Source organism: Excalfactoria chinensis, chromosome 1, assembly GCF_039878825.1.
Source record: "Excalfactoria chinensis isolate bCotChi1 chromosome 1, bCotChi1.hap2, whole genome shotgun sequence".
NCBI lineage: Eukaryota > Metazoa > Chordata > Aves > Galliformes > Phasianidae > Excalfactoria > Excalfactoria chinensis.
Window position 1 is genome coordinate 144,671,815 of NC_092825.1, and position 22,099 is coordinate 144,693,913.

Here is a 22,099-nt window from a genome sequence, read left to right on the forward strand (position 1 = left end):
CCTGACAAAATGGCATCTGACATAGAAGTGAGCATGGAGCAAAGAGGCGTCACTGAATAAATACTTCCATGCAGCAAAAATGGTTCCCACTGACATTCACCGTCACTTGCTGAAGGTTTATGGAGACCAAACAGTGGATGTGAGCACAGTGAGGCTGTGGGTGGTGTGCTTCAGCAGTAGTGGCAAAGACAATACAGACTTTTTATGACCATGGCATGCACTCTTGTTCATCTTTGGTGAAAATGTATTCCTAATGGCAGTAATTCTGTCGATTCAATTTATTGATTTATTTATTTATTTAGTAGTGGAGTATTTGTTCTTAGTGTTATTGTATTCTTCATATCTGTTGTAGTTTCCATGGAAATAAATAGGAGGCATTACTTTTGGAGTGACCTTGTATTGCCTTGTCTATCCCTTCATTTCTGAAGACCAGGGAATTCTGTCATTATTAACTATTCACTGTAACTATCCATAATTATGACAAAAGCTGATCCAGGAAAACTGCTGGCATCCAGAAAGACTTCAGGTGCTTTCTTTTTTTTTGTGCAAAGCTACAGAGTAATTCTGCCTCAGGTATCAATGGCTGTCTGGAGTTCTGCCTGCACTAATGATATTACTAAAATTTTCTGAATCTAAATTGTGATTACTAATAATTCCACATCTGAAATAAACACTCCCAAGCAGCAAAAAACATATCCAGTGGAACTCATCTAACAACAAGGTTGGCAAACACAGCTCTGTGTGAACACTCTATTTCTTGATGGTCAGGATCAGCATAGAAACAATCTAGATGTAGAAAGCAATCTTGCCAGTCAGAAGCATTTCATAGAATCATAGAATCGTTTGAGTTGGAAGGGGCCCTTAAAAGCCATCTGGTCCAACTCCCCTGCAGTGAAGAGAGACACCTACAGCTACATCATTGCTCAGAGCCCCATCCAGCCTGACCTTGGATGTCTCCAAGGATAACGCATCCACCACCTCTACAGGTAACCTGTTCCAGTGCCTCACTACCCTTACCGTAAAAAACATCTTCCTTACATCTAATCAAAATCTCCCCTCTTTCAGTTTGAAGTCATTTCCCCTTGTTCTATCACACCAGACCCTGATAAAGACTCTGTCCCCATCTTTCTTACAGACCCCCTTTAGATACTGAAAGTCCGCTCTCAAGTCTTCAGAACTTATTTCCAACTAAAAGTTAAAGCTATGCTAATTGGCAAGAGCTTGTAATAAGAATCAGTGCTGCTAACACCGACTGCAGAACGGGAAATGCAGAAATGAAAACCGAAGGACCTGAAGTGCACGTATCTCGGAGTTCTTTCAATTTCACACTTGTGTCACGCAGAGCTGAATGTATCCTACTGCAAAATATAATTAGAAAAAGGCTGAACCTGGAAAAATCACTTTTCCAGCTGGAATGCAATTAACCTCCAGTTACACTCCTGCAGCTGAGAAGTGAGCACGGTGCCTTCATTTCAAAAATGCAAAACTGGAGAAAAATGAAAGTGCCACTACATTAGGAAATGGATCAAGGGTGATTAAAAGGGAAAGATGCTTCAACAAAGCAACTTCAACAAAGATGGACATACAAAAATGCAGTTAAATGAGGAAGGGAAAAGACTGTCTGCTACTGTGGCTTCAGGAGATGTTAGCAGGAGATGCTGGAAAGATGAGAGATCAGACGAGCAATTGTAGTGAGCTTGAAAGAAGCGTTTCTTTTTTGTTGTTTTCCCCTTTGGGTGTACATCAGTGATGTAGGTACGTTGGTCACAAACACAGTGTTTACTCATCCACGCTCTGCATATGACTTTTAGCTTCCAGAGCAATTAAGAAGATGCACATAGGTCTGTTGGAAACAGCCTCACATCCATTTCAACTGGATGCAGAGTTGTTTCCAACCTTCAGAGGCAGCTCTCGCTTACAGAAGACCCTGCACAGAGATCTTCTTCCCTTACGCTTCGCTGAAGGAAGGGCATTGTAACTGGAAGGAGCTGAGATCAGAGGCATCGCTGAGGCTGCCCGCAGCGGTGAGATAACCGCGCTGCACCGCACGGGTTCGTAGCGGTCAGGACGCTACTGCAAGGAGAATAAAACGTGGAGGGAAACGCCTCTCCCTCGATACTGGGGAGGGGTCCAAGGGAGACCAGCAGGGAAAAACCCTCCTCCTTTCCATAGGCGACCTGTGACAACACCAAAAACGGCGTCGCTTTGAAAATTGCGGTGACACCTCAGCGCCGCTGTGGCTGAGGCCGACGCACCTGGTGCAGGGGGCGGAGGACAGACGCAGGGAAGCGCGGAGCGGCCGGGCAGCCCCCACCGGGGCAGGCGGAGAGAGGCGAGAGGGGCGGGAGGCGCGGGTGGGGTCGGGCCGTGACGGACGGGTCAGATACAGCCCTATGTTTTAGAAAAGGGGGGGCCCTGCACTGCCGCCTGGGTTATAGCCGCCGACTTTGGCTGCGTCGCTGACAGCCGCCGGGTCCCTCCGGCCGCGGCGCGGGGCGAGTGGCGACAGCCGGACGGGGCGGGGAGCGACCGGCGGAGCGCGTTTCCCTCGCTCGACAGCCGCAGCTCCGCAGGCGGCGGGCGGGGAGACCCGACCCGACCCTACCCGGCCCGGCAAAGGGGAGCGGAACGGGAGGCGCGGGAACAGAGAGGGTCCTCCCGGTCACGCTTTTTCCCTTCGTTCCGGCGGGGCTCGCTGCGGCCCCGCTCTCGCTTCCCAGCACCGCTCACCGCGCGGCTCGGGGCCATGCCCGCCGCCCGCCTCTGGCTGCTGCCCGCCCTCTTGCTGCTGCTGCTCGGCCGCCGCCCCGCCGCCGCCGAGGGCGACGGAGCCCTGCGCCCGCCGGCTCCCGGGCGGCTGAGCCCGGCGGTGGCCGACGGAACCCCCCCAACGGCCGCTCCCCCAGCGCCGCGAGGCTCCGAGCCCAACGCCTCCCGGGCGGCCGCGCTGCCCCAGGGCGGCGGGGCGGCGGGCGGCGGGCGGCAGCGCTCGGGTTCGCTCCCGATGTGCACCGGGCAGACGGAGATCAAAGAGACCTTCAAGTACATCAACACGGTGGTGTCATGCCTGGTCTTCGTCCTGGGTATCATCGGCAACTCCACGCTGCTGCGGATCATCTATAAGAACAAGTGCATGAGGAACGGCCCCAACATCCTCATCGCCAGCCTGGCGCTGGGTGACTTGCTGCACATCATCATCGACATCCCCATCAGCGTCTACAAGGTGAGAAGGGGGGGACACGCCGGGGGCAGAGCCCGCCGGCTGCGATGTGGATGTGATCTCTTCACAGCCAGACGGGCCCTGTCCTGGCTGGAAATAAGGAAGAGGTTTGTGCCTGGAGTTGAGCAGGCAACAAAATCACCTGGAAGCCGGCACTGACCTAGGATTGAAGGGTGGTCGGGCAGCAGGTGAATGCGCTGTTTTAGAGTCGTAGAATCATGGAATAGCTTAGGTTGGAAGGGACCTTAATGTCCATCTGGTTCCAACCCCCTGCCGTGGGCAGAGCTCCTACTCACTAACTAGATGAGGCTGCCCAGGGGCCCATCCAACCTGGCCTTGAACGCCTCCAGGGATGGGGCATTTTCAGCTTCTGTGGGCATCTGTGCCAGTGCCTCACCATCCTCCGAGTAAAAAAATCCCCTCCTAACATCTAACTTAAATCTCGCCTCTTTCAGAAAGAAACCATTCCCCCTTGTCCTGTCACTGTCTGCCAGTGTTACAAGTTGATCTCCTTCCTGCTTATAAGCTCCTTTTAAGTACTGGAAGGCACTATGTCCCTTGAGGGACATAGAGAAGGCACAAAAGTGGGTACTGCTCAGACCCACCTGTTCCACTGGGACGGGGCTGATAGTGACCTTCCCCCACAGGGGCCCACAGTCAACATATAGGGGCTTTGAAATGTTTGTTCCTTATGTATGTGGTGATGGTGGGTGTGGTGCTGTCCTGTCAGGAGCTGTAAGCTCTTTCCCAGTGCTGCGCCGTGAGCTGCAGGACGTAGCCACACCTGCTGCTTTCTGCTCTTTATTGTGATGTGGCTTGGCACAGGAGCACAGTCTGTCCCATCTACCAGTTTGAACAGCATGTGTATCCTTATGGATTCATTATGCGTGTGAATCAAGCCTCTAGTGGGATGAGAGCTTTGGAAGGGGATGCTGGAAAAACAGGGCACCTTCTGCCTGGAGAGTGTGCAGGTCCATCCATGAGGGGGGGTGGACCAGATAGCCTTTTAAAAAGCCCCATCCAGCTCGAACAGGTCTGATTCTTTGATCAGCTGCTGCATAAAGTGAGCAGAGCCTTCATCTCTCACTTCTCCTTATATGTGTGGTTTAAAGCACTGCATTACTTTTATCTTTGGAAAAACCTGTTGGAGGGACAGGTTTTGTGTTTAGTCTTTTTGTGTCTGCAGTGGTGAGTTACAGAAGCTGTTGAAATGGGAGAATGCTGGTTCATAGAATCATAGAGTCATAAAATGACCTGGATTGAAAAGGACCATAATGATCATCTAGTTTCAACCGCCCTGCTATATGCAGGGTTGCCAACCAGTAGAATATAGAATAGAAGGATATTTTATCCTTCTGAAGTACAGCAGTATTACCAAACAGGGAACTTAGAGCTCATTCTGGTTGAGTTAAATTCCTGAGCTGGGTAATTTGGGTTACGTGAGAGTCCCTCAGTTTGTAGTGTATTTCCCATACGGTGTGTTTATCATAGTTCTTGTGAGAGCCCTGTGAGTCTGGAATTCACGAAACAAAACAAACCATTGTGAAAAACTGCATTTTCCTAGAACAGACGAACCACTTTGTTTCCCTTCTGTTTTCTAAAAAGAATATGGGGGTAACAGTTGCTCAGCAAGAGGCTTTGCAATCTCAGTGACGCTATTTCACAATTACATTGATGATAAAGTGTAGTAATACACTGCTGTCCTTATCTCGATTGAATGCCATCAAGTATATCAGCGTGGGTAGGTTGGAGTGGGAGGAATAAATGGTCAGATGCAAACCGGTAAATATTATACCAGCTATTTTGTTGTGCTGGGAGGATAAGGCTGGGAGCTGAGCAGTGGCTCGCAGGTGCTGAATCTGTTGCGTGACCGCTTGTCTTGGTGAGCAGCCCGTAACAGAACTGCGTTATCCATCCGAACAGTGTGTGAAATATTGGCTGTTTTAAAAAAGGACTTTTAAATAAATTTGAGTAAATACGAAGGCAGACTTTATATATATAAGTGTGTGTTCAATTTAAGGTGATAGCTCTTTCTCTTATCAATTCCACATCCATTTAATTCCACCCACAGAGCACCCACAGTACAGCAAAGCGCTGGCGCTGCTGTAATCACCCAGCAATGTAGGAAAACAAAGGCTAGCAAGGACACAGTCTGTAAAACAAGTGTGCTTCACTGTTGTAATCTGCAAGCTGAAACAATTTCCAACTGAATGAAACAGATGTTCAGAATTGCTACCAGATCCTCACTTAGCCAGCGACACGAACAAGAATGTGAAAGGATTTCTTCTGTTAAATGCCATCAGCTTCCTTACTCTCTCAGAGTAGAGAGCACGAAAATATCCCTGAGCATTTTCCAGACAGATCTGTAAGACAGAACTCAGAATTGACATTAGGAGCATCACTTTATTAGCTATTAAATGTGATAACTGCAAAAGATGTCCCCTGTGAGCATTTAAGTTAATTTAAGCATTTGAGTGCTGTCCAAGGAGCTGAAAAAATACACAAATGAACGTTTACATCACTCTTTTGAGGGCGTCTGAAGTAAAATTCTACAAGATAAATGCAGTCCAGTGTGTAACACACTAATTAGTCCATTGCAGCAGATAAATGTGATTAATTCATTCAGTAGAAGATGGGAAGCACTGGAATCCTTCACACGATCAGCAAAACAGGTACAAAATTAGGGAAAAAGGAGCACTGTGTTTTAGCAGGCAGAACCTGGAAGGCATTTCAGCTTTCAGGGTCCGGGGAAACAAGCTGGCTTTGGCTGTATCCCCAAAACTGTAGAAGAGTAGAGAAAAGCCTGAGACTATCATTCTACTGCTAGTTGTAGCAGTTGCAACATGTAGCAGTTGCAAAGATGCTTTTATGCCTAGATCAGCTCCATAACCATGCTTTTGTTCAATGTTAGATTTTTCTCTTTAATTCATTAGACTTAATCTTCACTTAATCTGTGGAAAATGGATAGCAGTGGCAGTTTGTCCTTCTGACAGTACAGGTCTGGGAGGCTGACACTCAGCTTCCGGAATTGACAAAGGTGATAAGTCTTGTGTCAGATACCAAAACAACATCAGAACAAACTTAATGCATTTCCACAACAGTAGCCCTGCTTCTTATGCATATATCTGTAGTGATATCAGAATGTGTAGTTTTAAAAACTAACCACACTGTGTAACACCCTCCTTTCTCTTCTTATGCTGACCTCTCTCTTTCTCTTATTTTTAATACTCATTCTCATATATTAAACTAAATTTATGGTCATGTTCCGGTGGATTTTTAACAGGGGAAAGATCATAGCCTTTGCACACTCTTGTGTGGCTTTCTGAACTCTGGTTATCAATCTACTGTGACATAAATAAATGAGGAAGAATGAAGAATGTCTACCTGGGAATACTGTGATTAATTCCTTTATCACAGAATGCAATTTAAGAGTAGAGGAGAGGAATTTCAGAGAAGGAGCAAAAATTGGTGTTTATCCAAGAAAATGATCAAAGGCCAAATTCAGCTTTTTAAGGCTGTTGATTTAGGATCTCTTCATTGTCAATGAATGGAGATTGTGGGCACTTGGTAAATCATAAAATCCTTGGAGTTGGAAGGGACCTTCGAAGGTCACCTGATCCAACTCCCCTGCAATGAACAGGGACACCTACAGCTCCATCTGGTTGTTCAGAGCCCTCTCCAGCCTGACCTTGAGTGTCGCCAGGGATGGGGCATCAACTACATCTCTGGGCAACCTATTCCAGTGTCTCACCACCTTACTGTAAAATATTTCTTCCTTAAGTTCAACCTAAATCTACTCTTCTTTGAATTTGAAACAGTTTTGAATGGTCCTGCAGAATAACCTATCTGGACTCCACATATGATAGGGTAACTTTGTGATTAGAAGGGAACAGTCTACACTGAGATCCAGTGTATGGAGTGGCAGTAATGCCTGTATGGTGAAAATGCATGCAAGCAGTTTTCACTACGGGTCTCCAAACCAGAGTACCAGCATAGATTTGTAAATTTAGAATGATTGTTTCACTGTGCATATATTTGTTATGCATACATTCACTTAAAGGTGCACATGTCGAATTTCAAAACAAGTTTTTGTATTCTCACCTGTGGTTTTTTTTTAGCTCTGCTCTGCATTTATGTGCCCTAGTTGATAGCGGCAGCGCTTTCTTTATGGTCCTTTTTGATGCAGTCCTTACACTGGGATTGGGAGACTGCAGAAAGTTTGACAAGACATTACAAGGCTTCTGTTGTTTTCAACATGCGTGTTTGATATTGTTTCATTTAATTCTGTTTTTTGGTTTGTTTGTATGTTTTCCAAAAAATACAGTTGGTAAGCAGAATTTATGAATAAAAGCACATGAGCAAGAAAATAATCATGTGTCACACACTGAGATTTAGACTGTTTATTGGATGGATAAGTAAGACATTCATAGCTTAACTATGGAGAATGAAATTAATTTTCTTGTCTGAAGAGAAGATCCCATTCTGACATATGAATAAATCCTAATTATTGTTAAATACTAGTACATTTTGTAATATCATCTGAGTCATCTCTAACCATAAGCTTAATTTCCTGGGCAAACACACGTTGTGAAGAACGCTTGCTCCTGTGAAGTACTGAAAAATCTTTTATCTGCCTGACCTCCCTGTCTAAAAAGTGAAAAGCTGCCAATTGTTTCACAGATGTAAAGTGTTGCTTGTGATTTAGTTGTACTTGTGCATGCCTGATTGCATGATCTGCAATTCGTAAGTACTAATATCAATTCCTTCCCTACTGTGCACTAGACTTAGTGTGAATGCTCAGGCAGGAGGAGTTAAATTCTGCTTTGCATTTCCTTGTGCACTTGTTACTTTGGATTGGGACAGAGATGTAAATAAGCGCACACCTTGCTGCTACTTCATGTCTGACTGCGGAAAGTCAGCAGTGGTGGGCTGGAGCTGTGGCATCAGCCCTTGGGCGTGCTGGCTGCAGCCACTGGATCAACAGGAGTGATGTGTCGCTCTCACATGCTGGGATATTCCATAGGAGATTGCTAACATCCCTCTCTTCCTACACAATCAAGAGGAAGCAGGGCAGGAACTGTAACTTGCAGGTGTGTCTCTGAGTCACTATATCTCTCGGGGCTACTTTCATTGCTGAGCAACTTTCACATCAGCTGAGGCTCAGATCTGTGCCTGGCCTGAGAAAGTATTTGCTGGGAGTGCATCAGATATAGAAACAGGGATTGTGATAGAATTAGTTCATTTCTATTTAATTTATCATAATTCTGAATTGTGCTGTTGGGAGAGATCATTAAAGGCCATGTAGTCCATCCCCCTGCACTGATTTTCAACGCTTCTATGTGTCTTAGAAGCTGAAACTGCCCATGCAAAACAAGTCGCAGGAAAACACTGGAAAATGCCACTTTGAATACATCCAGTGTAGAGTTCTTTTAACATTTTACTTCTGAAAATGCAATATTATTTTTCCCTTTCCTGCCATTTGGCAGTATCTCATGACTTAGAGTTATTTGTCATTTGTAAAATGGGACTCTTGTTACACATACCCTGCCATGAATCATAAGAAAATTGTTATATCTATATAAAATTGTACTAGGCTATTTCAATACAAAACTAAGAATAATCTGTTGTTCTTTCCTGCAAATGCTTCATAATGATTTCTTACTGAATACTTTACAGAAGTTTTTCACTGTACTTTAAGGCAGTGTTTTGAAGGGATGGTAATACAGAGGACAAATAAGTTGTTAAAATACTTCTTCCTTTTTCTATCTGTATTTTCAAGCTTTTGCTGCAAAGTATATCATTAGCTACTTGTAATGCCATGGTAGGGAAATGGATGACTCATGCATTAAAATGCTCAAATTTCATAATACATCAGCTGCAAGAGATAAAGGACGTGCTTTTCCAATCCAAGGCAGACAGCTGTGCATCCATTCTGCCTCTGATTTAAAAGCTGGCTGAATGCAAGTAATATTTTGATGTGATGCTAAACCCAAACTAATTCCCCCTTTCTCTCAGAAGTGCACATTCACTCATGTGCAGTCCAATTATAATCCAGCCATATGGCTCCCAAACTGGAGCTGGCTCTGATCCAGGCGGCTCAGAGCACAGGTGTGACTGTCTGCACCTGAGAGATAAGCATTAGTTCTGGGAAGTCTCATGCGTGGCTAAAAGGTTGTGATTTTAGGAAGAGAGAGAGAGAGAGGGAGTGTCTCGTACAGACACCAGCTAGTTATAGCTAAAATTCTTCTGTAGGGTCTGTCAACAGAAACTTGGACTTCTGTTTGGTGAAGACCGAAATATTTCCATTTAAACATGCTTTTTTATGAATCAGTTCTGACAATATATATAAATGTACGATGTACAGTAGATATCATAAAGGAGTGTACAATGCACTTTCTATTAAGTCTTCGATTTCTCTAGCAACTTGGTGTGTGGTAGAGTGGAGATTCACTGGCTAATTGATATTTATAAATTAGTCCAGATGTCATTTGATACTTCAGAGTGTACATTTAGAAAACCTGTAATTATTCACATTGCAGTTTTAATAGGAGTTTGTTACTCTCATCCCCTTTCAGCAATTAAAAAGAAGTCTCAGGGAGAGGCTTTGCTGAAAATACTTTAATTACAGTCTGAGTTATTTTCCCACATCACAGAAGCAAAACATACTGTACAGTTCTTACAGCCTTCTCCCTACTTCCTCTGCTTTATTGCTTTCCATGAAATTCAAGAAACATAAATCCTTAGAATTTATTTTTCTGCTTTGTTTCTGCAGAAGCATTACACTCCTCATCCGACTTAAGGACATCATGGAAAAAGCAGATCAAAGCAGGGTTGTATTACAATTTTCTTAGTGCTGTTCTTTCAAAGATCCCATTTCAGCATATGTCTAAAGCAAGGTTTTGACAGTATTCTGGTCACTTCATAGGGATTTCCAAAAGCACATGGTCATGATATGTATTTAACTTCCTTCATGTGGAAATAAAATTACATTCAAATTATACCAGGGCTATTGAAAAAACTTTCTGGCCCATGTGAATGGTTATCCTTAGATGCGTGTGTAGGTGTGATTGAAGACTTCTCTAAACCAAACTAGCATCAGCGGGCAGTGCTGTGGTTGTTTTCAATCAGTTTGATTCTTAGCAGAGTCTTTGCTACATTGTGATCTATTTATTTTCTTATGTTCCCCTTAAAAAAGATGTCTGAGGGGACCTGAGCTGAGGGAAAGACTTTGTAATCCCGTTCTTTTTTCCCTCTCTTTTTCCATGTTGAAGTCCTCTCTCTGTGATAGACCCAAAAGGCCCCATTTGAAGAAAGTTATTAAAAACAGATCTGTAGAGATGAGTTTAGATAATATAACTAATTACAGAAACTCAGAAGGTTTACTTTTGTATAAAACGATTGCAGCTATTTCTTGGCGTAACCCCTGTTCTGGAGAGCCATGTTTTTATGAGGAACGGGAAGATTTGGCCGTGGTTGTGATGTCTTTGAGCCATTAAAGCAGCTTGCAGCGGAGTACAGAGATTAAATATTTCTAAACTGAAGCTGTAAGCAAACAGTTCATAGCTTCAGCTGTGAGGAAAGTGCTTTCTGTGTCTTGTAAGTCTTGTTCTCTGAATCGGCTTTACTGCGGCACTGGGGATTTGTCAGAAGATTTCTATGCAAGTATAGGGCACAAAGTGTAGTATTGGAAATTATTGGTCAATCACAGAACTGATAAAGATCTTCTGCTTTACCTTATGTGCTGTGAAATGTTTACAAACAAGTTGGTTGTGTTCCTTGGGTGGAAGGAATGAGGACCTTAAGAAGGCCCCTCATAGACAGCACAAAACTGTGTCACATTGACCTCCAATGTTGCTCATCTTCTCAGCTGAGGAAACCTTGACACCCAGGTTTCAGATAACCCCCCTGCCCAGGTGTGCAGCTGTTGGTTCTGTCTCTGTTCCGATCAGCCTTGCTTTGTTTTCTCTGTTTCTAACAAATGGAAAATTACTTGTGGGAAAAGCTATGAACACTCAGGTCGGATAAAACAAATACAAGGAAGCTGGAAATCCTTACTTTTTCACCATAAACACTGAAGCAGTGAAGTTAGAAGCAAATTTGAAGGGCTTAAAAGTCAGGATTAGGCCTTTATGCATATTCATGCTCAGCCTGTGGCTGTGTTGCTGCCATTCAGTTTTTAGGATGTGCACTTTTTGAAATGGTTCTAATTAAGTTTTACAAGCTAGAAAGAAAAAAAATAGAGAAAGACAATATTTTACATCTAAGGGAATTATTTTTAAAAAAATTGTTCATTTCTAATGGCTGTTTTCCTTTCACAGCTACTTGCAGAGGACTGGCCCTTTGGTGTTGAAATGTGTAAATTAGTGCCCTTCATTCAAAAGGCGTCAGTGGGCATCACGGTGTTGAGTTTGTGTGCCCTCAGTATAGACAGGTGAGACCCATTTTTCCACCAAACTCTGTACTCTCTTAAATAAGGGCATTGCCCCAAATTCTCTTTTCTCTTAAACTAAGAAACTGAGTTTAAAAGCCATTTAAAGGAGGTGGCTTCTTTAATTTTTTTTTTTTGTTTTTGCTTTTAATCTGCAAATGTATGCTGTTACCTCAGGTACCGAGCGGTTGCTTCTTGGAGTCGAATTAAAGGAATCGGAGTGCCTAAGTGGACTGCTGTTGAAATTGTACTCATCTGGGTTATATCAGTGGTATTGGCTGTTCCTGAAGCTATCGCATTTGACATGATAACAATGGAGTACAGGGGAAAGCATCTCAGAATCTGCCTGCTTCACCCCACACAGAAAACATCCTTTATGATGGTAAGATGCCAAAGTTGGTATCACAGCTCTCTGGAATGGTTGCTTCAACCTTCCCAGTGTTCTGTGGATCACAGTGTTTACAAGTGTACAAGAAATACAGTTGAACATGTTCAAATGAAATACTAGCAAATTTCTCAAGTATGTCAGCTAAATAATCATCTTCAGAAGACTGTCTTTTTGTGAACTGAAAGCTGCCTTGTCCTGCTTTCTCAGCTGCAACATACACCTTATATGGATATTCTTTTAGGACAGACTGAGCAATTTTTTATAGTATACTTTTCACAATTGTCAGCAATTAACTCTTAACAATATTTTTATTTTCATTTTTATTTTTCCCACTTCTAGTTTTACAAGCAAGCTAAAGACTGGTGGCTGTTCAGCTTTTATTTCTGTTTGCCACTGGCTATCACAGCACTTTTCTATACTCTCATGACCTGTGAGATGTTACGAAAGAAAAGCGGGATGCAGATTGCTTTAAATGATCACTTAAAACAGGTAAGAATTTATCCCTGGCAACTTCGTTGATTTTACTGCCGCATTGCCTTACTCTTCTATGACAACTCCAGGAGTACTACTAAGGAGTACTTCATAGCAGTGGAATAAACTCATATATGTGTCAAAGCTGTTAGAAACCTAAGAAGTTCAGTGATGATCACAAGACACTTGTTCTTATCTGCTGTTAATACTCCAGATTTTGTAGGCTTTATTTCTTTGTAATAATGAGAGCTGGGTATTTTGTGATTAAAACTAAGATCATCCCATGATATAGAAGCTGGTTCTGTAGAATTGTTAATTACTGTGAATTAATTTAATGCCAAACTGTAGTAAGGTTATCAGTGTATCAGAACAAAACACATTACAGAATACATTCCAAGTTAGTAGTACATCAGAGGGAAACATCATGTGTCATGAATTGAATTCTGAAGAGAGAGAATTAATTTACATTTTTACTGTAAAATATATTTGTGATCCATGCTTTTCTAGTAGCCCTTTAGTTTGCATGCTAATTTGCAATGGTGGTGTAAATAAGTATGATCTTCTTACCTTGATAAAGCTATAATTTCAGTCTCTTAGAACCATGAAAGGAAGGACTGAGATCAAAGTGCAAGAAAATGCAGTTGAAAACTAGTTGGCCTTTGAAAGTGATTGAGCTGATGACTATCTTCCCCATTTTGATTTAAAAGACTGTTTCTATGTCTGTGATTTTTCATATCATTACTCATACTTCAGTAGAGATACAGAGAATTGGTGCAAGACATCCAAAACAACAAAGAACTTTAAGTACATATTCCAAGAAAATAAAGTACTCTGATGTTCTCTTAACTCCTATTTTTATAGGGATTTTATTTTACTAAACATTTGGATATTAGAAGGTAGCAACCATCAAGAGAGACACAGAAACTATAATGATGTGCTTTCCAATTTTCATTTTCAGAGACGCGAGGTGGCCAAGACTGTGTTCTGCCTGGTACTTGTTTTTGCCTTGTGTTGGCTTCCACTTCATTTGAGCAGAATATTGAAACTCACTATTTATGATCAAAAGGACCCCAATAGATGTGAACTTTTAAGGTGAGACTACACAAACAAAATACATATGTGCTGCTGGCATTCTCCATAAGGATATTTGGATTTCCCAGTGAATTAACTTGTTCTGTACATCAGAAGTTTTCTCTTCTTTCTTATCCAGAACGTTCATGTTTCACTCCAGTAACAGTCAGAAAATTATGAGGAAGCTCTCAAACAGAAGGCTTCTATCCTCGTTGCCTGGTTTTTTCCTGATCGCTTTTGAGACTGTCGTTCTGTCTTGTGACATTGCGTGGAAGTGGGGGAAATTCCGTCCCCATTTTCCCTTTCAACTGAATAGATAGGATTAAACCTATGACGAAAATGTTGGGAATATTTCTTCCCACAAGTTAAAGTGTATTGATCTTTTGAAATTACTTTCAAGAGAATGGCCTACTGATTCAAAATTTGTCATTAAGCACAATTATTACCTGCATGAGTTAATCCTATTGACAGAGGCCCCTTTACTATCACATTTAATAGATCTTCTTTATTGAATATAGCAGAATACAATCTTTATAACTGTAAACATTTTACGAGAAAATGAGAAGTCTCACTTACCTTAATTTCCACACAGCTTTTTTCTTGTGATGGACTACATTGGCATTAACATGGCCTCACTGAATTCCTGCATCAATCCAATTGCTTTATATTTGGTGAGCAAGAGATTCCAAAACTGCTTTAAGGTAAGAGACCGTTGGGGAGTTGCACCTCTGGTTAAGAGATGATGTTAGCTGTAAAATTAATTCTCTAACATACACACACAGTGTTTTAAACCTTCACTAAAGTTAACTTTAAATTTCAGTTGGATTACGGTAAGTATTCTCACCCTCTCCCTCTGAAGCTATGTAGAAAGATATTGAGGATTCATAGAGTTAAAAAAGAAAGCAAAATAGCATAACATGTAATAAACCCTTCTGGCACCATGCTCATCAGGCTACATCATTTCCTGACTGGTCCTGGCGTGTGGCCACTTTGAGAGTCCTGACAAAGCAGTCTTGAGCTGCTCTGCAGAGATTCATGTAGCCATATCCTCTGCAGCCCAACAGAGGGGACACACTGACCCCGTGCTCCCCAGAACCTGACTGACCTCTTGGTTCAGTAGACACATAGGTAACAAAGAGTGTATGAGTATTCCCTTGTCACTTTCAAATGCCAAGGGAAAGGTCTGATGTGCTTGTCATTTTGTCTTGGTTTGTGTCAATAGCCCTGGGCACTCATTCTCTACACAGGACTTCAGGCTTTGTTTTGTAGCCATTCTCCCTTCAATCCTACAGCTTTACTTCCAGCCAGATCTACCACATCTACTCAGAAAATGTCCAGATCTGACATCCAGCATCATCAAACAGAACCAGTGTTCTTTGAGCTTTTTTTAGGCTGCTCATTGTCTTCAGACAATAAGGTTCTTATCAAGATTCTTACATTGCCATGCAGAAATTCTTAGATTTTTCTTTTGTTGCAAAGCATCAAACAGTTGATCGCTGCTAGTCCTATTGCCTAGTTATATAAATTCTTCGGTGGCAATATTTTTCAATCAGATATCAGTCAGCTCTACATCTAGTAGTCCAGTAGTGCTGTGTTATCTCCCTCAAACTTATACACGTTGCAAAAGCTTTAAGTGTTGGCCTCATCTTCCCTGTCTACATAGCTGGCACTGTGAAGGAATGACTGGGGCTAAGAACAGAAAACAATCAAGGCCCTGATTGTGCAGAGAGGAAAAGCATGGGACAGAAACCATGTAATATCCCATCCTGTTAGGACCACAGGAGGACTTTGAGAAGCCAGTCAGTGTGTAACACCAGCAAGAGGACTGAAGTACATCTGCTAGAATTTGTGTAGTTTTTCACCGTTCTCCTATTCAGTTCTCTTTTTTCCCTCTAAAAATGAACTAAACAGAGCTCAATTTAGGAAGTACAGATTACTCTACATAATTTTTTCACAAGAAAGATTATGAAATAAGTGGTTTTATTTGTGGATGCATGTAGAATTGCAGACCAGACTCAGGTGCTATGTATGTGGCTGGAACATTGCTCTCCCTGCCATCCAGCACCCAAGTTGCTGTGGCTAGTTGTGATCTGAGCAGTGCAGAGCATAACCTTATCAGTTTTGACTTACACTGCTGTGCTGAAATGGGAGCTTATGCACTGTCTCTTTCCTAGAGTACTGCTGAAGAAGGGCAGTGTTTCCATGCATTCTGCAACATGTGCAAAACCAAATGATTCTGGATGTTCATTGTTCATTCCTTTTATTTTTACAGTCATGTTTGTGTTGCTGGTGCCAATCCAAAGATCTGTTGTCCCTGGAGGAAAGACAGTCGTGTTTAAAGTTCAAAGCTAATGATCACGGATATGATAACTTCCGTTCCAGTAACAAGTACAGCTCCTCATAAAACAGGCATGAAAGGTATATTATAAGGTATCTATTAACACTGGTGCCTTTTGAAGAAAAAGTGGCAATTACCTTTAATGAGACGGTAGCATTCAGAAAACTTAGTTATGTTTTTGCACAAAGAAGACTTCATAAAAAGAATTGCCCCAAATCAGCGTAACTCTCAAAATCATGGACGATTATAATGTTGTCATTTAAAAAGCATGAAGAAAAGCATAAAAAGTCATTGTTAGCACTTGAAGCCCTCTGAATCAGCACTTCCGAACGATCCCTATTTCCTGTATATTAAATCATTACTTGTATTCACTGTAACAGTTGTAAGAACTGGAGTCACAGTAATTACTAAGCAGTATAATAATATAACTCTAATTGGGTCAAAGCCAGTATTATGTATAACTCAATATATTATATTTTATAAAGCAGATTAACCACCATCACTGTTGTTTTGTTCTTGGTTTTTTATTTTTAAATAAAACCTTAAATATGTTGTAATATGAGTTAAAATGTAAAGAAGTAGAACTTTTTATTTGGTTTTTATAGAAGTAGTTAATGAATTATTAAAGGATGCAGTCAAATTGAAAATGTATTTCACTCAGATGATTGTTTTTACCCATTGTTGTAGAAGGAACCTCCAAGGCCTGTATAAATATCATTCTGTAGCCTCTTTGCTTATTCAGTGCATTTAGCAGCACTCTGGTATGGTCCATTTAACTGTTTCCATGTTATTTGTGTTGAATGGCAGGAGAAGAGAGAAAAACACACAAAAAGCAATAGAATAGAGTAGTATATTCATACAAACAATGGCTTGTATTGGAAACTACCAGCTTTTAACTGAAAACAGATTGGTTGTATTCCTTTGTAATGAGTGGGCATTCAAGAGCCCTGACAGCTTTCTCAAGATACCTTTGTGACAATTAAAGCTGCAATTGGTATACTGTCATTCAGAAACAGCAGGTGGAAAAAATGTAACAAAGCAAAACAGCGGTAGAATTTTGAACATTTGTTTTCATGCGGATTTAAGTCTTCACGAAGAAAAATAATTCACAAACTGTACTTTGAAAGAGCAGTATTATGTAGCACACTCGGTGTTGTTTTAAAATGTTCTATTTTGGTAGTGCCATGTTTACGGGCTTAAGAAGATGTGTGATTAGTTTCTGCTTCTGTAAATAGTTTAGTGAAGCTTAATTAATTATAAAGTATTAAAATACGGGCAGGACCCTGTATAAAGCAGAAAGATAAAGATGCCTGTAGTAAACATGATGTGTGTTGCCAGGAGCAGTGCACATTCTGAACATACATAACAGGTCATTCTTTGGCTTTTCGTGTCCTATGAATTTGTTAAAGATGTCCCCCAAAGACTTATTAGCATATTTTGTGCACTAAGGCATGAGTCTTTCAAGAAAAAAATATCATATAACATGCTTTTATAAAAGACATTTTTTCAGTAAGCATGGTATTTTATTATAATAAAATTATTTATCACAACTCAGAATTATTTTTTTTTTAATTTCCAAATTTCACATATAAGGACTCTTACCTTTTTTGTCCAGCCTTAACTCACTTTAGATTTTTTTTTTATCAAGTGCCTTGATCAGGATGAAAACAGTTTTCATAAAATCTTCAGCTGATGTTTCTTTGAATGAGGTCCATCTCACTGTAGTTGAGGTAGTTGATACCTTGAAGACAACTGAAAACAGGAGAGATGAACTGCATCCCTGGTGTTGCCCCATTGAAAATTAATAAGTCTATGTCTGTATTAACAAGCTGAGGACCTAAGCACATGCATTTGAGCATGTTTCTTGTGTGTGTGTGTGAGTGTGTATATGCATTTGTTTTCTGCCATTAGGTTGCTGTTACCACCTTTCCCTGCAGCACAAACACCCAACTGCTATAATACTGAAATTCTGAAGAACAAAACTTATAATTCATTCATATTTATAAAATACTTTTGACTTAACTTTCATGGTAAATCTCATGGTAAGCTAAGACTATCACTTCACCCAGCCTGCAGCATTTTTCTGTGAAGTGTATTTCTTCTGTTAAGAATGGAGACTCAGTTAAATCCTAAGTTTGATACTGGTCAGTGTTATTTTCATCAAGTTTTATATAATTACAGTATTGTACATGTGCATTATTGTTATTTAAAATATAGCTGTTGCATTGTGTAACATTTTGCATTTTTCCTGGACTAACTCGTTAAGACTAGTCTTGCTTAAGTGAGACATCATACGGGTTTTGCAATTAAAGATCGTATATATTGCCCACTTTTCAAAGTACTGTGTACATATTTGTACACTTTTTGTCTTTTTTTTTTTTTTTTTTTCCCAGTCTTTTTCAAAGCAGTATTTTTACAGAAGGTCTCATTTTCTATAAAAAACATAATTCAAGAATTCTGCTCTCTTATAAGAATACACAGGAGGGATCAAATGCATTTGTGCTCTAGATAAGACTATTTCTCTAAGAGTGAACACTGACATTTTGTAAAGTCCTCAGTAGAGGTCTGTTCACAGACCCTCTGAAATCAACGAATGTTAAACATTCAGTTCACGTGGAACAGTATTAAGGCAAATCTTTTTAAAAAACAAACCTGAAAATTGCTGCCTTGAATAATAATAATTAACAAAAAAGCTCAATGGTCTCTTTTCTGGACAAGAGAATTGAAAAGCTAAAAAGAAAAAGAGAATAAAATTCGTTGTTGGGTTAAAGCAGCACATGTAAGACTCATTTCAGCCTCAGATGGCAGGTTGCAGAGAGGAGTTCAGTGTGGCGTGACTGAGGAAGAGTCATTGGTCACGGTGGACCGAAGAGCTGATACATGAGGAAAACAAGTGAACTTGGAAGAAGCTACAGAACAGTTCTGTACTTTGGCCTTCAGATGGAAGTTAGGTCATTGCTGCCACTCTGAATTCCGCCTGTGTACAGCTGAGTTAGAAGAGCAAATTGCAGACTGGATGGACTAAACTGGTGCACTGGTACTACACCTCGGAGAAACTAATGGAAAAGGCAATGGTTATGGAGCATCTACTGTGAGCTGTTGTATTTCAGTGTCCCAAATGCCTCTTAATTGATTAAGATAAGGTAGGCTTAGTAAGAAAATGTTGTTTGTATTGGAATAATGATAAAAGGACTTTTTAAAAATTGTTTTGTATAGCTATGTAAAATAATTTTGTATTTCATTTTCTGCGATCTCTTGAAATAGGAACTCCTGTGGTTTAGACAGTGTAAACAAATGAAATTATCAATAAAAATATTCAAAATTTCTATTCATTAAAACATATTTTTGACCTTATTTCTTTTTTGGGATCTCAATTATTTAACAGTGGAGAAGTGAGGATTTAAGAATTAAAAATAAAAGCTTTTGGTCAGGATAACTTTATACTGCTAGTTGAAAATTGGAAAAAGTTCAGGCTTGCATACGCATTGCAAAACTGTTTGTTAAAACAGTCAGTCATGCCTATCTTTGCTGTGCTTGTTTTTGCTCAAAATGCCAGTTGCAATCTCTCTACATACCCATATATAGTCAGAAATCCTCTTGTGTTAGGGGCATAACAAAAAAAGAAAAGGCATGAAACTTTAGATCTTTGTGCATTCTACACTCGAATAAGCCTTATGAAAACCATCACCCTCTTTGTATGATGACTGTAATTTCATGCATATTTCAATTTACCTTCCGTACAGCTGTGGAAAACTATATCAATCTAAACAGTCTGTTGTTCAAATATATAAGTTTTTATACTTGCAGTATCTCTACATTGCGAAATACATAACCTGTTATCGGTGTTTAGTTCCAAGTACTTACGTTTCCTCCTGTTTAGTTGTTGACCTGCTGCATTTGTTATAGATTTGCCTTTCCTTGTGGTCCCAAGGACTTTTATCACATAGTTTCAAGTTCCTTGTGCCTGGAACAGAAGTGCCTGTAGAGAAGAAATCTCTTGTAAGTAAATGTACTATTTAATATCTCTCCTGACCTCTTCGCTTATTTTCCCTTCATCTTTGGTCCTCAGTAAGGTTATAGATTTGCATATTTCTTTTAAAATCCTGCAGATTTATGTACTTAGAGTGTAGCATTCACAGATCAGTTCCTGCTCCCTTGCCACAATTTGCTTTTATCACTCTTGGGATCCGTAGTTTTATCTACTGCAGTCTTGACTGTTTCATTTAGGGGATTAACTGTGCGGCTTGTTGTTGGTTTTCTAAACATACTCGGATTTACGTAGCAACAAGGATATACATGTAGTTTACGTTCCTCAAATACTGACTCATACTAGCCACTGAGGAGGGGTTATATTTGATGCTGTGGTGTGGATGGCTGACTCTGGCCCTTGAAGTGGTTCAGTTTGTACTACCTCTTCCTTAAGGCTGCTGTTCTTGTGGTCTGCTCAGTCAGGCTAAAGAGTTCTCAATATACATACTGTGCAAATCTATATTTCAGTAACTGACACGTGCAGTAATCACACATACGTACATAAATTTGATACATATTTACGTAAATACACCTCTATACACAAACAAAATATTGGATCAGGCTGTTTAATTTTATCTTCATAATCATTAACTTAAAACTCACAAAAGCCTTCATAAGAAAAACAATGCCTCACATATAGTTGAGGTCATCTGAGATTTGTTTACGTATCTATGCAGCTTATGCAAGAGAATTTAACATAAAATCTTCTTTAGTTGACTAAAAGAATAAGACATTATAATATACAAACACATTCAGTATCTAATTTATATTTAAAAACACCTATGCATATATTTGTTTTTATCTGTCTGTACATACATACATATATATGCATATATTACATAAGTGCAGGTGTAGTTACACTTATCTCTATTTTTATTTATTTATTTTACTTGTAATTACACTAACAAATCATTACAGTGAAAGAAGCAGAACAGACTAGAGAAGCTAAAGTTAGGAGTTAAAGTACTGGAGATTTCTTGTGTAGAAATTCTTGGGTAGATTTACTGAAACGTCTACTTGAGCTCACAGCTTTGATTCAAATAACCAGTTTTCCAGCCAACATGATTATTCCAGCTTTTCCAGTGAGTGGTAAAACCTGGAGTACAATCGTATTTCATGGCAGTCTTACAGAAAAGCAGAATTGCTGATGCTGGGCTCCTTGCCAAATTCCAATTGAAATAATTATAATCTGCTGCTTCTTTCCTATCAACTGTGGTATGGTGCAGAAAAGCATACTGCTTTGTTCTGTAGTTTAGCACTCTGCACAGAGACATCTGCTGTGTCTCATACAGGAGGTAACTATTTCAGTGCTAGAAAGTGGGAGCATTCCAATCTGCTGGTTTGTAAAGTACTTGAGGGTGTTTCAGAATGAAAAGCAGAATTTAAACATAAAATCAATATCTTAACATTGCAAGTTTCTTTCAATGTATATCATCTCAATGTTAAGTGTATCTAAATAACTTCTTTTCCTATTCTGTTAAGCAGTTTTATAAACATACACTTTAAAAGGCTTTAAAAGTTTAGTGTAGCTTTTATTTTATATAGTTAAAAAGATTTATTATTATCTACAATAAATTAAATAGTACTGAAGTACTTTAGATATTAAGGTTGAATGTAGGAAGTCAGGAGTGTTAAAACTCAGTGGGCACCAAGCTGAGGCTAAGGTAGTTGTACTGCTTCCAGAGCAGGACTGGCTAACTTATATTTAGCTCATATCTTCAGTAGAGTGAACTAGTATCAGTTTGTTTCCATGCTTGCAGGTAGATCCTAAGTGACGTGTGGCTACTGATGCAGATAAATGTTTGAACTAGTAGAGTATATGAAAAGATCATCACCTCCAAATTAATGGATTTATAAAAACAAACTAACAAGGAAGTAAGGAAAACCCCAAACAATGATCATGCTTTGAGCAATTCTGAAATTACTTATTTTTTATTGGCCCTTTGTTTGATTACATTCAGAAATTTTAAAAAATCACAGTGGAAATAAAATACATTCCAGTCAGTGATGATTGTGAAGTAAAAGATGGGTTGGAAATGAACTTGATTTGACTGTGTTTGTGTGGTGTGGTAGAATCAGTGTAGAACAGGGAACACTGATTTTAAGATGTTTCATTCCTTGAACACACATTGTGTCATCTGACATATAAGGTGA

General features: G+C 40.2%; 1 protein-coding gene across 1 annotated transcript; it reads left to right on the top strand.

Annotated features, from left to right (window-relative positions):
• Positions 1–2,377: 2,377 nt before the first annotated feature.
• Positions 2,378–19,269, top strand: EDNRB (endothelin receptor type B). The gene is made up of 7 exons (XM_072361070.1): positions 2,378–3,223; positions 11,539–11,651; positions 11,826–12,030; positions 12,376–12,525; positions 13,466–13,599; positions 14,171–14,279; positions 15,851–19,269. The coding sequence occupies exons 1-7, from the start codon at positions 2,747–2,749 to the stop codon at positions 15,980–15,982; spliced, it is 1,320 nt and encodes a 439-aa protein (XP_072217171.1). The 5' UTR covers positions 2,378–2,746; the 3' UTR covers positions 15,983–19,269.
• Positions 19,270–22,099: the final 2,830 nt, after the last annotated feature.

Bases quoted from the DNA above. Each gene is read 5' to 3' on its own strand.
- EDNRB (XM_072361070.1), top strand. From the start codon at position 2,747: ATGCCCGCCGCCCGCCTCTGGCTGCTGCCCGCCCTCTTGCTGCTGCTG. The intron at 13,600-14,170 runs GTGAGACTACAC...ATTTCCACACAG, and splicing joins AATAGATGTGAACTTTTAAG to CTTTTTTCTTGTGATGGACT. The intron at 14,280-15,850 runs GTAAGAGACCGT...TTATTTTTACAG, and splicing joins GATTCCAAAACTGCTTTAAG to TCATGTTTGTGTTGCTGGTG.